Genomic DNA, 12,506 nt, shown 5'->3' on the forward strand with positions numbered 1-12,506 from the left:
GGACAGGTGTTCCACTCTGGATTGGACGCAAAGAACCGGGGGGTGGCGATTCTGGTGGGAAAGAGGGTGTCGTTCGTGGCGGAGGAGGTGGTGGCGGATAAGGAGGGTAGGTATGTGATGGTGAAGGGTAAGCTGCAGGGGGAGAAAGTGGTGATGGTCAACGTATATGCCCGAACTGGGATGACGCGGGTTTTATGAGGCGCCTATTGGGCCTCATTCCGGGACTGGAGGCAGGGGGCTTGATCATGGGGGGGGACTTTAACACAGTGCTGGACCCCGGGCTAGACAGATCGAGCGCAAGGACCAATAGGAGGCCGGCAGCGGCAGAAGTGCTGAGGGGGGTACATGGAGCAGATGGGAGGAGTAGACCCATGGAGGTTTGGTAGGCCGAGGGCGAGGGAGTATTCCTTTTTCTCCCACGTCCATAGAGTGTACTCCAGAATCGATTTCTTCGTGTTGAGCAGGGGGCTGATCCCGAGGGTACGGGAAGCTGAGTACTCGGCCATTTGCGATCTCTGATCATGCACCGCATTGGGTGGATGTGGAAATGGGGGAGGCGCGGGACCAGCGCCCGCTGTGGCGGCTGGATGTGGGGCTGTTAGCGGACGACGAGGTGTGTAAAAGGGTCCGGAAGAGCATTGAGAGCTATCTGGACTTGAATGACACGGGTGAGGTGCAGGTGGGGATGGTCTGGGAGGCCCTGAAGGCAGTGATCAGGGGAGAGCTGATCTCCATAAGGGCGCATAGAGAAAGAAAGGAGAGGCAGGAGAGGGAGAGGCTGGTGGGGGAGCTATTGGAAGTGGATAGGAGATATGCGGAGGCACCAGAGGAGGGGCTGCTGGAAGAACGGCGCAGCCTGCAGGTCAAGTTCGACCTGCTGACCACCAGGAAGGCAGAGACGCAGTGGAGAAGGGCACAGGGCGCGGTCTATGAGTATGGGGAAAAGGCGAGCAGGATGCTGGCACACCAGCTTCGCAAACGAGATGCGGCTAGGGAGATTGGGGGAGTGAAGGAGAGGGGCGGGAAGGTAGTGCAGAAGGGGCAAGAAGTGAACGGGGTCTTCAGGGATTTTTACAAGGAGTTGTATCGGTCTGAGCCGCCGACAGGAGAGGGGGAATGGAGGACTTCCTAAACAAATTGAGGTTCCCAAGGGTCCAGGAGGGGCTGGTAGAAGGGCTGGGGGCGCCAATAGGGCTAGAGGAGCTAGTCAAGGGAATAGGTCAGATGCAAGCGGGGAAGGCGCCGGGGCCAGATGGGTTCCCGGTGGAATTCTATAAGAAAAATGTGGACTTGGTGGGACCGGTACTGGTACGAGCCTTTAATGAGGCGCGAGAGGGGGGGGTTCTGCCCCCGACAATGTCGCAGGCTCTGATCTCCCTGATATTGAAGCGGGATAAAGACCCCGTGCAGTGCGGGTCCTACAGGCCTATCTCGCTTCTGAACGTGGATGCCAAGTTGCTGGCAAAGATCCTGGCAGCTAGAATAGAGGATTGTGTGCCAGGGGTAATCCATGAGGACCAGACGGGGTTCGTGAAGGGGCGGCAGCTCAACACGAACGTGCGGAGATTGCTGAATGTAATTATGATGCCGGCAGTGGAGGGGGAGGCTGAGATAGTGGTAGCGCTGGACGCGGAGAAGGCATTCGATAGGGTGGAGTGGGAGTACCTGTGGGAGACGTTGAAACGGTTTGGGTTTGGGGAAGGGTTTATTAAGTGGGTGAAGTTGCTCTACTCGGCCCCGACGGCGAGTGTAGTGACAAACGGGAGGAGGTCGGAGTATTTCGGGCTCCACCGAGGGACCAGGCAGGGATGTCCCCTATCCCCCCTACTTTTCGCACTGGCGATTGAACCGTTGGCGATGGCACTGAGGGGTCAGGGGGGTGGAGAGGACTGACTAGGGGAGGGGAGGAACATCGAGTATCGCTGTATGCGGATGATCTACTGCTGTACGTGGCAGACCCAGAAGGGGGAATGCCGGAGATAATGGAACTATTAGCAGAGTTTTGGGGACTTTTCGGGGTACAAATTAAATTTGGGCAAAAGCGAGGTTTTTGTGATACACCCGGGGGACCAGGGAGAGGGTATTGGGAGACTCCCCTTCAAGCGAGCAGGAAAGAGCTTTAGGTACTTAGGGGTGCAGGTGGCAAGGAACTGGGGGACCCTCCACAAGTTGAACTTTTCCAGGCTGGTGGAACAGATGGAGGAGGAGTTTAAGAGGTGGGACATGGTACCGTTGTCGCTGGCGGGGGGGGGTGCAGTCAATCAAAATGACGGTCCTCCCAAGGTTCTTGTTTTTATTTCAGTGCTTGCCCATCTTCCTCCCTAGGCCTTCTTCAAAAAGGTGACGAGTAGCATCATGAGCTACGTGTGGGCGCATGGCACCCCAAGGGTGAGGAGGGTCTTTTTGGAGCGGAGTAGGGACAGTGGAGGGCTGGCACTACCCAATCTTTCGGGGTACTACTGGGCGGCAAATGTGTCAATGGTGCGCAAGTGGATGATGGAAGGGGAGGGGGCAGCTTGGAAACGAATGGAGAGGGCGTCCTGTGGCAACACAAGCCTGGGGGCCCTAGTAACGGCACCATGGCCGCTCCCCCCCACGAGGTACACCACGAGCCCGGTGGTGGCGGCCACCCTCAAGATATGGGGGCAGTGGAGGCGACATAGGGGGGAAATGGGAGGTCTGTTGGCGGCGCCAATAAGAGGGAACCATAGATTCATCCCGGGGAACATCGACGGGGGATTTCAGAGCTGGTACAGGGTGGGCATACGGCAGCTGAAGGACCTGTTTATAGAGGGGAGGTTTGCGAGCCTGGGAGGGCTGGAGGAGAAGTTTGAGCTCCCCCCGGGAAACATGTTCAGATATTTACAAGTGAAGGCATTTGCTAGGCGGCAGGTGGAGGGGTTTCCCCTGCTCCCCAGTAAGGGGGCGAGTGATAGGGTGCTCTCGGGGGTCTGGGTCGGAGGGGGGAGATATCAGACATCTACAAGATAATGCAGGAGGCGGAAGAAGCATGAGGGGAGGAGCTGAAAGCCAAGTGGGAAGGGAGCTGGGAGAGCAGATAGAAGACGGGACGTGGGCGGATGCACTGGAGAAGGTCAATTCTTCCTCCTCGTGTGCGAGGCTGAGCCTCATTCAATTTAAGGTGCTGCATAGAGCTCACATGACGGGGACAAGGATGAGCCGGTTCTTTGGGGGTGAGGACAGGTGTGTCAGATGTCTGGGAAGCCCAGCGAACCATGTGCATATGTTCTGGGCATGTCCGGTGCTGGAAGGGTTCTGGAAGGGGGTGGCAAGGACGGTGTCGAAGGTGGTGGGGTCCAGGGTCAAACCAGGATGGGGGCTTGCGATCTTTGGGGTCGGGGTAGAACCGGGGGTACAGGAGGCTAGGGAGGCCGGAATACTGGCCTTTGCGTCCCTAGTGGCTCGACGAAGGATATTAATTCAATGGAAGGACGCGAGGCCTCCAAGCGTTGAAACTTGGATTAACGATATGGCTAGCTATATTCAGCTAGAAAGGATCAAATTTGCCCTGAGAGGGTCGGTACAGGGATTCGCCAGGCTGGTGTGCCAACCTTTCCCATTGACTTTTAGATCAGAGATAGACGTTCGGGGTCCGTGGCAGCAGCACACCGGGGGGGGGGGGGGAAGGGGGGAGGAGGAGGGAGGGGGAGGGGGGGAGGGAGGGGGGTTGGGGGAGGGGGGGGGTGATGGGGGGGAGGGGGGGAGGGAGGGAGGGGGGAGGGGAGGTGAGGGGGGGAGGGAGGGGGGGGGGCCCAGCAAGGGTCGTATGTGGGGACATGACGACTGTAACTCAGGGCAAGTCCTGCTCGCTGCCTCATTGTCTGAAACTGTAGGCTTGCCTGGTTGTTAAGGTGCACTTGGGGGGTGGGTGGTGGTGGGGAGGACTGGTGCTGTGCGGAGAGGGCGGGCGAGGGAGGGACATTTGCCTACGAGGATTGTGTTGTAAATATTTAAAAATTAGTAGGGGTAAATGTATGTATCCAAACGATAGGCTTTAATGCACAAGATGTGTGCCTGGCAGCAGACGTACGGAAGAAAGGCCGACTGCCGGGAAGCACGGGTTCTTATATCCCACCTTGTAGGCGGAGCTACCTACCTCTCAGCCAATTGGCTGAGAGGCACATGACTTACTCGGGCCAATGGGCAGCGAGTCCTCTGCACCAATAGCAGCTCACTTCCAAGGTACCGTAATACCCCTAGTCATACTACCACATGGGGAGACATGGGCTCTTATACTCCACCTTACTGGGCGGAACCAGCAGGCAGGCTTCACCAATGACACAGCAGTCTCAGGTACCTCCCACACCAATGATCTCACAGCATTGTCCAGGATACCGTAATACCCCTAATACCGACTGCCTTTTCACCCCCTGTTAAAAAAAAGAGTCCGGCGAGGTAGAGGTAGAGGTTATGGTGGAACCCGGTATACATTAGCACAGTGTTTTGCCTCATTCCATGTCACAACTATTTACAGTATTTATTTACAATCAGAATGAAGCAATTAGTCGATCGGGGGCCCTGGTCGTCCTCTGTGATCGTCGCAGTTTCGGCGGTGATGCAGACGCCGGCTCGGCATCCGTGACTCCGGGAGCATGGCTTTGGTTTCTTCGGTAGCTTCATCACCCCTGGATGGGACCAGTGGGAGGACCGATCCACCTGGGAAGGGGGCAGCTGTGGGGTGCACCGGTGGGAGGGAGGGTGGTGGTGGTGGTGGGGTTGGTGGTGTGGGTGGGGATCCAGCGGGCACCAGGTGCCGAAGGGAGACCGTATCCTGTCGGTCGTCGGGGTACGCTACGTAGGCGTATTGAGGGTTAGCGTGAAGGAGATGGACCCTCTCGACCAATGGGTCCGACTTGGGCACCCGCACGTGTTTGCGGAGCAGGTTGGGTCCAGGAGCTGCCAGCCAGGTCGGGAGCGAGGTCCCGGAGGAGGACCTCCTAGGGAAGACAAGGAGACATTCGTGAGGTGTTTGGTTGGTCGTGGTACACAGCAGTGATCGGATGGAGTGGAGAGCATCAGGAAGGACCTCCTGCCAGCGGGAGACTGGGAGAGTCCTTGACCGTAGGGCCAGTAGATGGTCTTCCAGGCCATTCCGTTCTCCCTCTCTACCTGTCCATTTCTCCGGGTGTTTTAACTGGTCGTCCTGCTTGAGGCAATGCCCTTGCTGAGCAGGAATTGACGCAGTTCGTCGCTCATAAAGGAGGACCCCCTATCGCTGCGTATGTAGGGGGGGAAACCGAACCGTGTAAAGATACTGTGGAGGGGTTTTATGACGGTGGCTGCGGTCATGTCGGGGCAGGAGATGGCGAATGGGAACCGGGAATACTCGTTAATCACGTTCAGGAAGTACGTGTTGCGGTCGGTGGAGGGGAGGGGCCCTTTGAAGTCCACACTGAGGCGTTCAAAGGGATGGGAAGCCTTTATCAGGCGCGCTTTCTCTGGCCTATAGAAGTGCGGCTTGCACTCCGCGCATATTTGGCAGTTCCTGGTGGCTGTCCTGACCTCCTCGATGGAGTAGGGCAGGTTGAAGGTCTTGATGAAATGGAAGAATCGAGTGACCCCCGGGTGGCAGAGGTCCTCGTGGAGGGCCCGGAGTCGGACCACTTGTGCGTTGGCACATCTGCCGCGGGATAGGGCATCAGGAGGCAAGTTTAGCTTCCCGGAATGATACAAGATCTCATAGTTGTAGGTGGAGAGCTCGATCCTCCACCGTAAGATCTTATCGTTCTTTATCTTGACCCGCTGTGCATTATCGAACATGAAAGCAACCGACCGTTGGTCAGTGAGGAGAGTGAATCTCCTGCCGGCCAGGTAATGCCTCCAATGCCGCACAGCTTCTACTATGGCTTGGGCCTCCTTTTCAACTGAGGAATGGCGGATTTCTGAACTGTGGAGGGTGCGTGAGAAGAAGGCCACGGGTCTATCCGCTTGGTTGAGGGTGGCCGCCAGAGCTATGTCGGATGCATCGTTCTTAACTTGGAAGGGAAAGGATTCGTCGATTGCATGCATCGTGGCCTTTGCGATGTCCACTTTTATGCAGCTGAAGGCCTGGCGGGCCTCTGCCGACAGGGGAAAAACCGTGGATTGGATTAGTGGGCGGGCCTTGTCCGCATAATTGAGGATCCACTAGGCATAATATGAAAAAAATCCCAGGCAGCGTTTCAGGGCCTTGGAGCAGTGTGGGAGGGGGAACTCCATGAGTGGGTGCATGCATTCGGGATCTGGGTCTATAACTCCATCATGCACTACGTAGCCGAGGATGGCTAGACGGTTGGTGCTGAACTCGCATTTGCCCTTGTTGCAGGTTAGATTTAGGATTTTTGCAGTATGGAGGAATTTACAGAGGTTGGTGTCATGGTCCTGCTGGTCGTGGCCTCAGATGGTGACGTTATCGAGGTACGGAAACGTGGCCCGCAAATCGTACCGGTCAACCATTCGGTCCATCTCCCGTTGGAAGACCGAGACTCCATTTGTGACACCAAAGGGAACCGTTAGGAAGTGGTAGAGCCGCCCATCTGCTTCGAATGCAGTGTATCTGCGGTCGCCAGGGCGGATGGGGAGCTGGTGGTAGGCGGACTTGAAAACCTTGGAAAAGACTTTGTATTGTGCAATCTGGTTGACCAAATCAGATATGCGGGGAAGAGGGTACGCGTCGAGCTGCGTATACCTGTTGATGGTTTGACTATAATCTTTGACCATCCTGTGCTTCTCCCCGGTCTTTACAATCACTACTTCAGCTCTCCAGGGGCTGTTGCTCGCCTCGATAATACCTTCCTTCAGTAACTGCTGGACTTCCGACCTAATGAAGGTCCGGTCCTGGGCACTGTACCGTCTGCTTCTGGTGGCGACAGGTTTGCAATCCGGGGTGAGGTTCGCAAAATGGGAAGGCGGGTCGACCTTGAGGGTCGCGAGGCTGCAGACAGTGAGGGGGGTATAGGGCCGCCGAATTTAAAAGTTAATCTTTGGAGGTTACATTGGAAGTCTAACCCTAGGAGCGTGGCAGCGCAGAGGTGAGGGAGGACGTAGAGACGGGAATTTTTTAATTCCCTTTCCTGGACTGTGAGGTTTGCTACACAGAACCCTTTGATCTCTACAGAGTGAGACCCGGAGGCCAGGGAGAATTTTTGATTAACTGGGTGGATGGGAAGAGAACAGCGCCTTACCGTGTTGGGGTGTATGAAGCTCTCTGGAGTCGATCAGGCAGGATGATTTATGCCCATTGATGAGCACGGTCGTCGTCGCGGTCGCGAGAGTTTGGGGCCGAGACTGGTCCAGGGTCACCGAGGCAAGTCGCGTCAAAAGCTGGAAATTTTCTTCTGCCGATGAGTGGTCATCCGAATCGGGGTCCTGAGACTCCAGCCAAGATGGCGGCGCCCACTGGTCGCACATGGCTGGGGGTGTGCAAGATGGCGGCGCCCATCCGTCGCACGTGGTCCCTGGGGAGCAAGATGGCGGCATGCGGGCCCACATGTGCCTCAGGGAAAGGATGATGGCGGCGCCCGCTGGCCGCACGTGACTCGTGAAGAAGGTTGGGGTGGCGGTCCTGTTTCGCCCCCGGAGACCGCCCGGGCCTGGCATACCGCCACAAAATAGCCCTTTTTGCCGCACCCTTTGCAGATGGAGGAGCGGGTCAGGCAGAGCCGCCGGGGATGCTTGGCTTGCCCGCAAAAATAGCAGCAGGGTGTCCCGGGGTAGCCTGGTAGTCGTGCCGCACAAGCGGGTGATGCATCGGAGTCGGCCGCAGGGGAGTTCCACGCTGCTAAAGGGAGGCTACATCCATGGAGCTAGCAAGGGCCCGTGCCTCCTTGAGGCCTAGGGTCACTTTTTCAAACAGCCGCTGGCAGATTTGGAAGGACAGTATACCTGCAACAAATGCGTCCCAGATAAAAAGCTCTGTGTGGTCGCTGGCTGAAACTTGTGAACAGTCACAGTTCCTACCTAACACCAGGAGCGTACGGTAGAAGTCCTCCAGTGATTCCCGGGGATTTGCCGTCTCGTCGCTCGCAGATGTCGGGGGTAGACATGATTCACTGGGCGAATGTAGTGTCCTTTGAACAGGGCCATCGCGGTCTCGAAATTCTCCGCATCCTCGATGAGGGTGTAGATCTCTGGGCTCACCCTCGAGTAAAGAACTTGCACCTTCTGGTCCTCCGTGGGTGCAGTTGTGGCCGTCCTGAGGTACCCATTGAAGCACGCCAGCCAGTGTTTGAAGGTTGCTGCTGCATTTGCCGCGTGGGGGCTCAGTTGCAGACATTCCCGCTTGATTCGGAGCTCCATTCTTTAAAATCTAGTACAATAAATTGATCCTCGATCAATGACTCCAGAAGCGAGATTGGGAGACTATTGACGGCTTTATTGGACTAGATGTTTCCCCCAGCAGCGCAGGTACAGAATGCAGCTGCTGGGGAGACAAGGGCTCTTATACTCCGACTTATTGGGCGGAACCAGCAGGCAGGCTTCACCAATGATACAGCAGTCTCAGGTATCTCCCGCACCAATGGTCTTACAGCATTGTCCAGGGTACCGTAATACCCCTGTGGTGAATGTGTAACTGGTAATTCACACTGTACCTTACTGTTGTCCCTGTGGGCCCCATCTGTGAGTCACTGTCTGGCTCTGCCCACAGGGGGAGATGAGGAGCATGAACAGGGCTCCATCTAGGCTCCGCCTCCTTCAGGGAGTATAAGTGCTGCGGTCCTGCGAGTCTGCCCTCAATTCAGCACAGTCGCAGGCAGGCTCAGTTGTAAGCCGATTAAAGCCACAGTTTACTCCAACTCGTGTCTCAGAGTGAATTGATGGTTGCATCAATTTAATCGACTTAAAGAACTACTATGGAATCAGCCCTTAAACCTGACCGACTGGAACTCAATCCACAGGCCGCAGAGGCAAAGGAAATTTTTTTGCACTGGCTTTGGTGCTTCAAGGCCTACCTGGCTGCGTCGACGACTTCCTCCATTACAGATGAACAGAAACTAAGGGCGAAATTCTCCGCCCCCCACGACGGGTGGGAGAATAGCGGGAGGGCCTTCCCGACATTTTTGCCGCCCTCCCGCTATTCTCCCCCCCCCCCCCCCGCCGAAGTCCCGACCCGAATCGCTGCCGCCATTTTTTTACGGCCGGCAGCGATTCTCAGCTGTTAGATGGGCCGAAGTCCCAGCCCTTTACGCCGTTTTTACGAACGGCAAACACACCTGGTCTTGCCGTTCGTAAAAACGCCGTGACTATCTCGCTATTAATAACCATGGCACCGATTTGTGGTGCCATGGTGCCATAACTCTTACACCAAGGCCCTCGCGTTACTCGACCGCCTGTACGTGCGGCCCGTGAACGAAGTCTACGCGCGACACATCTTCACAGCACATCACCAGCGCCCTGGGGAGTCACAAGATGACTATCTACGCGACCTCAAAGGTGCCAAGGGTGCCATGGGCCCGCGATCGGTGGGCACCGATCGCGGGCAGCGGGCCCGATGCCCGCGCACTACTTGTCCTTCCGCCGCCCCGCAGTATCCATTCGCGGGGCGGCTGAGGGGCAACCCGGCCCGCGCATGCGCGGGTTTCGCGCAAAAACGCGATGACGTCACTCGCGCATGCGCGGGTTGGAGTCTTCCAAACTGCGCATGCGCGGCTGACGTCATATGACGCGTCAGCCGGCGCTAACTCCGGCAAGCGGGCTTAACGATTTTCGTTAAGCCCGTCTTGCCGGAGCCTACGGCGTCGGGCTGCTAGGGAAGGGGCGCGCTGCCGTAAAACCCGCCCGGGTTTTACGCCAGCTTTACGATTTCTCCCGTTTTGGGAGAATCGCGCCCTAAGTCTTCTCCACGCACGGGTGAGCCATCGTATTTCTACTCAACTTGATGAAGCTAACTCTTACACCAAGGCCCTCGCGTTACTTGACCGCCTGTACGTGCGGCCCGTGAACGAAGTCTACGCGCGACACATCTTCACAGCACATCACCAGCGCCCTGGGGAGTCACAAGATGACTATCTACGCGACCTCAAAGCCCTAGCACGCAACTGTAACTACCAGGCCGTGACAGCCACTCAGCACATGGAACTCACCGTCCGAGACGTGTACATTGCAGGGGTCCAATCAAATTATGTGCGGCAGCGTCTCCTTGAGAAAGGGGCCCAGGACCTGGAGGACACGGTAAAACTGGCGACCTCGCTGGATGTCGCTTTCCAAAGCCTAACTGCGTTCCCGTCCGATCACGCGACCCCATCGTGGACCCCCGACCAAAGGCTGCCCCAGACCTGCGCCGCGTGGCCACCCGCCCACCACGGAGGACTATCGTGCCATTTTTGCGGCCAGCCCCAACACTCCCGGCAGCAATGGTCAAAGGTATGCTGTCAGACACAGGTTGTTGACAAGAAAAAAAACATGGCCTTCAATCTCAATGACTGATTATACACTCTGGTAACCATAGGTTGGTTTGAGTCAGCAAGCCCCACTGACAGACCTTCCCCACACCTCCTCTCCCCTCCCATTCAGAGCTGTTGAAATGTTACTCTCCTGGTCAGTCGGGAATAAGAGAAATGATTCAAAAGGTTAAGTCGCATCATCCGGTCAACCACAGTTACACATTCACCCAGGACTTGGTCGATGTGTGCCCACATACCTGTGTTCTATGTGTCTCAGTGCTGGTGCTGTAGTATATAACAGAGTGACAAAGACCCAGATAATGGAGTCTTTCTCAGAATTACTTACTGTCTGTGCTGTGGTGCCAACCAACACAGTACCACCATCTACGGGTTTTAATGTCTTTCCTGATTTGAGCTCCGCTATGAGGGCAGTGTTGTCATTCTGGTTGGGATGTACCATGTTGAAGGTCTTCCCACCTACAGAGAAAGAAAACAGAAAATAGCTCAGTTTGAAGCTGGAATGTATAAACTCAGCCTGGCTCCATGAGGCCTCCCGTTAGCCTGGCCACAGGAAGCTGTAACACAGTCAGGATTCAGGAAGGCCTCTCCTCAGCTTGGTTGCAGGAATGCTGATAGTCAGCCTCACTGCAGGCAATCCTACATCAGTGTGACCACAGGAGGCCTCAGATCCCGGAAGCCATTTGAAGACAGTCTGGATTACCTGGAGAAAGCAAAGGATCCGTAGAATCCATTGTATCCCTGCAGTGCAGAAGGAGGCCATTCAGTCCATCGAGTCGGCACCGACCCTTCAAAAGAACATCCTAACTAGGCCCCCTTTCCCACCCCACCCTATCCACCCTGCAACCCCATCTAACCTTTGGACACCAAGGGGGAATTTAGCATGGCTAATCCACCGAACCTGCACATCGTTGGACTGCAGGAGGAAACCGGAGCACCCGGAGGAAACCTGTGCACGGGGCGAATGTGCAAACTCCACACAGGCAGTCACCCAAGGTTGGAATCGAACGCTGGTCCCTGTCGCTGTCAGACAGCAGTGCCAACCACTGCGCCTCCGTGATGTTTGCAGTATTTTTAAATTATAAAATTATACACCTCAGCTCTCATTTTATTGCTTGGTGTTTGAGAAATTTCTAAACTCATTTTTGTCACCAAGTGATCCAATTCATGCCTGCAGCCAACATGTGTCTCAAGCTTCATTTCCTAATAGCGCTGCGGACGTATCTACTTGTCTGTGTCTTGGCTTAGGTAGTCCCTCGGAGTCGAGGATAACTTGCTTCCACACCAAAAGTGAATTAACAGGTGACTGAGGAGCCCAATGCACGACTGTTCTATTTCTTTGTTGCTGCAAAGCGAGGTGCCCACATCTGGATTCTTGTAAAACATGATTAGAGGTATATTAAAGTTATTGCTCATACAATCAAGATGGCGACCTGCCCAAAGCCCATGTAAACACTCTGCTGACGTCACTGCCACATTACGTGATGCAGAACCAGCAAGAATGTCTTCCCAGATACATAACAGTGACGTCCAGTCTTTGTCACCGGTGGGGCACACAGTGGTTGGGTTACCGCGCACGCCTTCCGCTGTCGAAGCTTGGCTTCAACTTGCTCTCGCCGACGAAACTCGGTATTCAGCTCCTTCCTGGATGCTTTTCCTCCACTTCTGGTGGGCATGAGCCAGGGATTCCCAGGTGTCGGAGGGGATGTTGCACTTTTTCAAGCACGCTTTGAGGGTGTCCTTGAAGCGTTTCCTCGGCCCTCCAGTGGCTCGCGTGCCAAGTTGAAGCTCCGAGTAGAGGCCGGTCCAGTGGAGCTGATCCAGCGTGGTCAAGCTTCAATGCTGGGGATGCTGGCCTGAACCACGTGGAGTACAGCAGGTCAAGAAGGTGGCTCACCATCACCTTCCCAAGGACGTTTCTGGATCGGCAATAAATATTGGCCTAGCCAGTGATGCCCATATCGCTTGAATGAATGGGAATAAAAAGCTCTCCCGCCCCGCCAACACTGAGATTTGTTCTTAATCAAAAGGCAGGGCAGGATGCCCCAAATCTGTTTAACACTTACAAGTGTTTTCAGGGTGAGTTTCAATTTGACTGGAGCAAGC

At 55.6% G+C, this 12,506-nt stretch overlaps 1 protein-coding gene across 1 annotated transcript in view; it reads right to left on the bottom strand.

The window, feature by feature from the left end:
- The window catches only part of LOC119976324 (espin-like protein), a 73,985-nt gene that overhangs the window by 7,330 nt on the left and 54,149 nt on the right, over positions 1-12,506 (bottom strand). The window contains 1 exon segment of the mRNA XM_038816778.1: positions 10,729-10,859. Within this exon segment, the coding sequence (XP_038672706.1) occupies positions 10,729-10,859 (131 nt within the window).

Source organism: Scyliorhinus canicula, chromosome 13 (assembly GCF_902713615.1).
Source record: "Scyliorhinus canicula chromosome 13, sScyCan1.1, whole genome shotgun sequence".
NCBI lineage: Eukaryota > Metazoa > Chordata > Chondrichthyes > Carcharhiniformes > Scyliorhinidae > Scyliorhinus > Scyliorhinus canicula.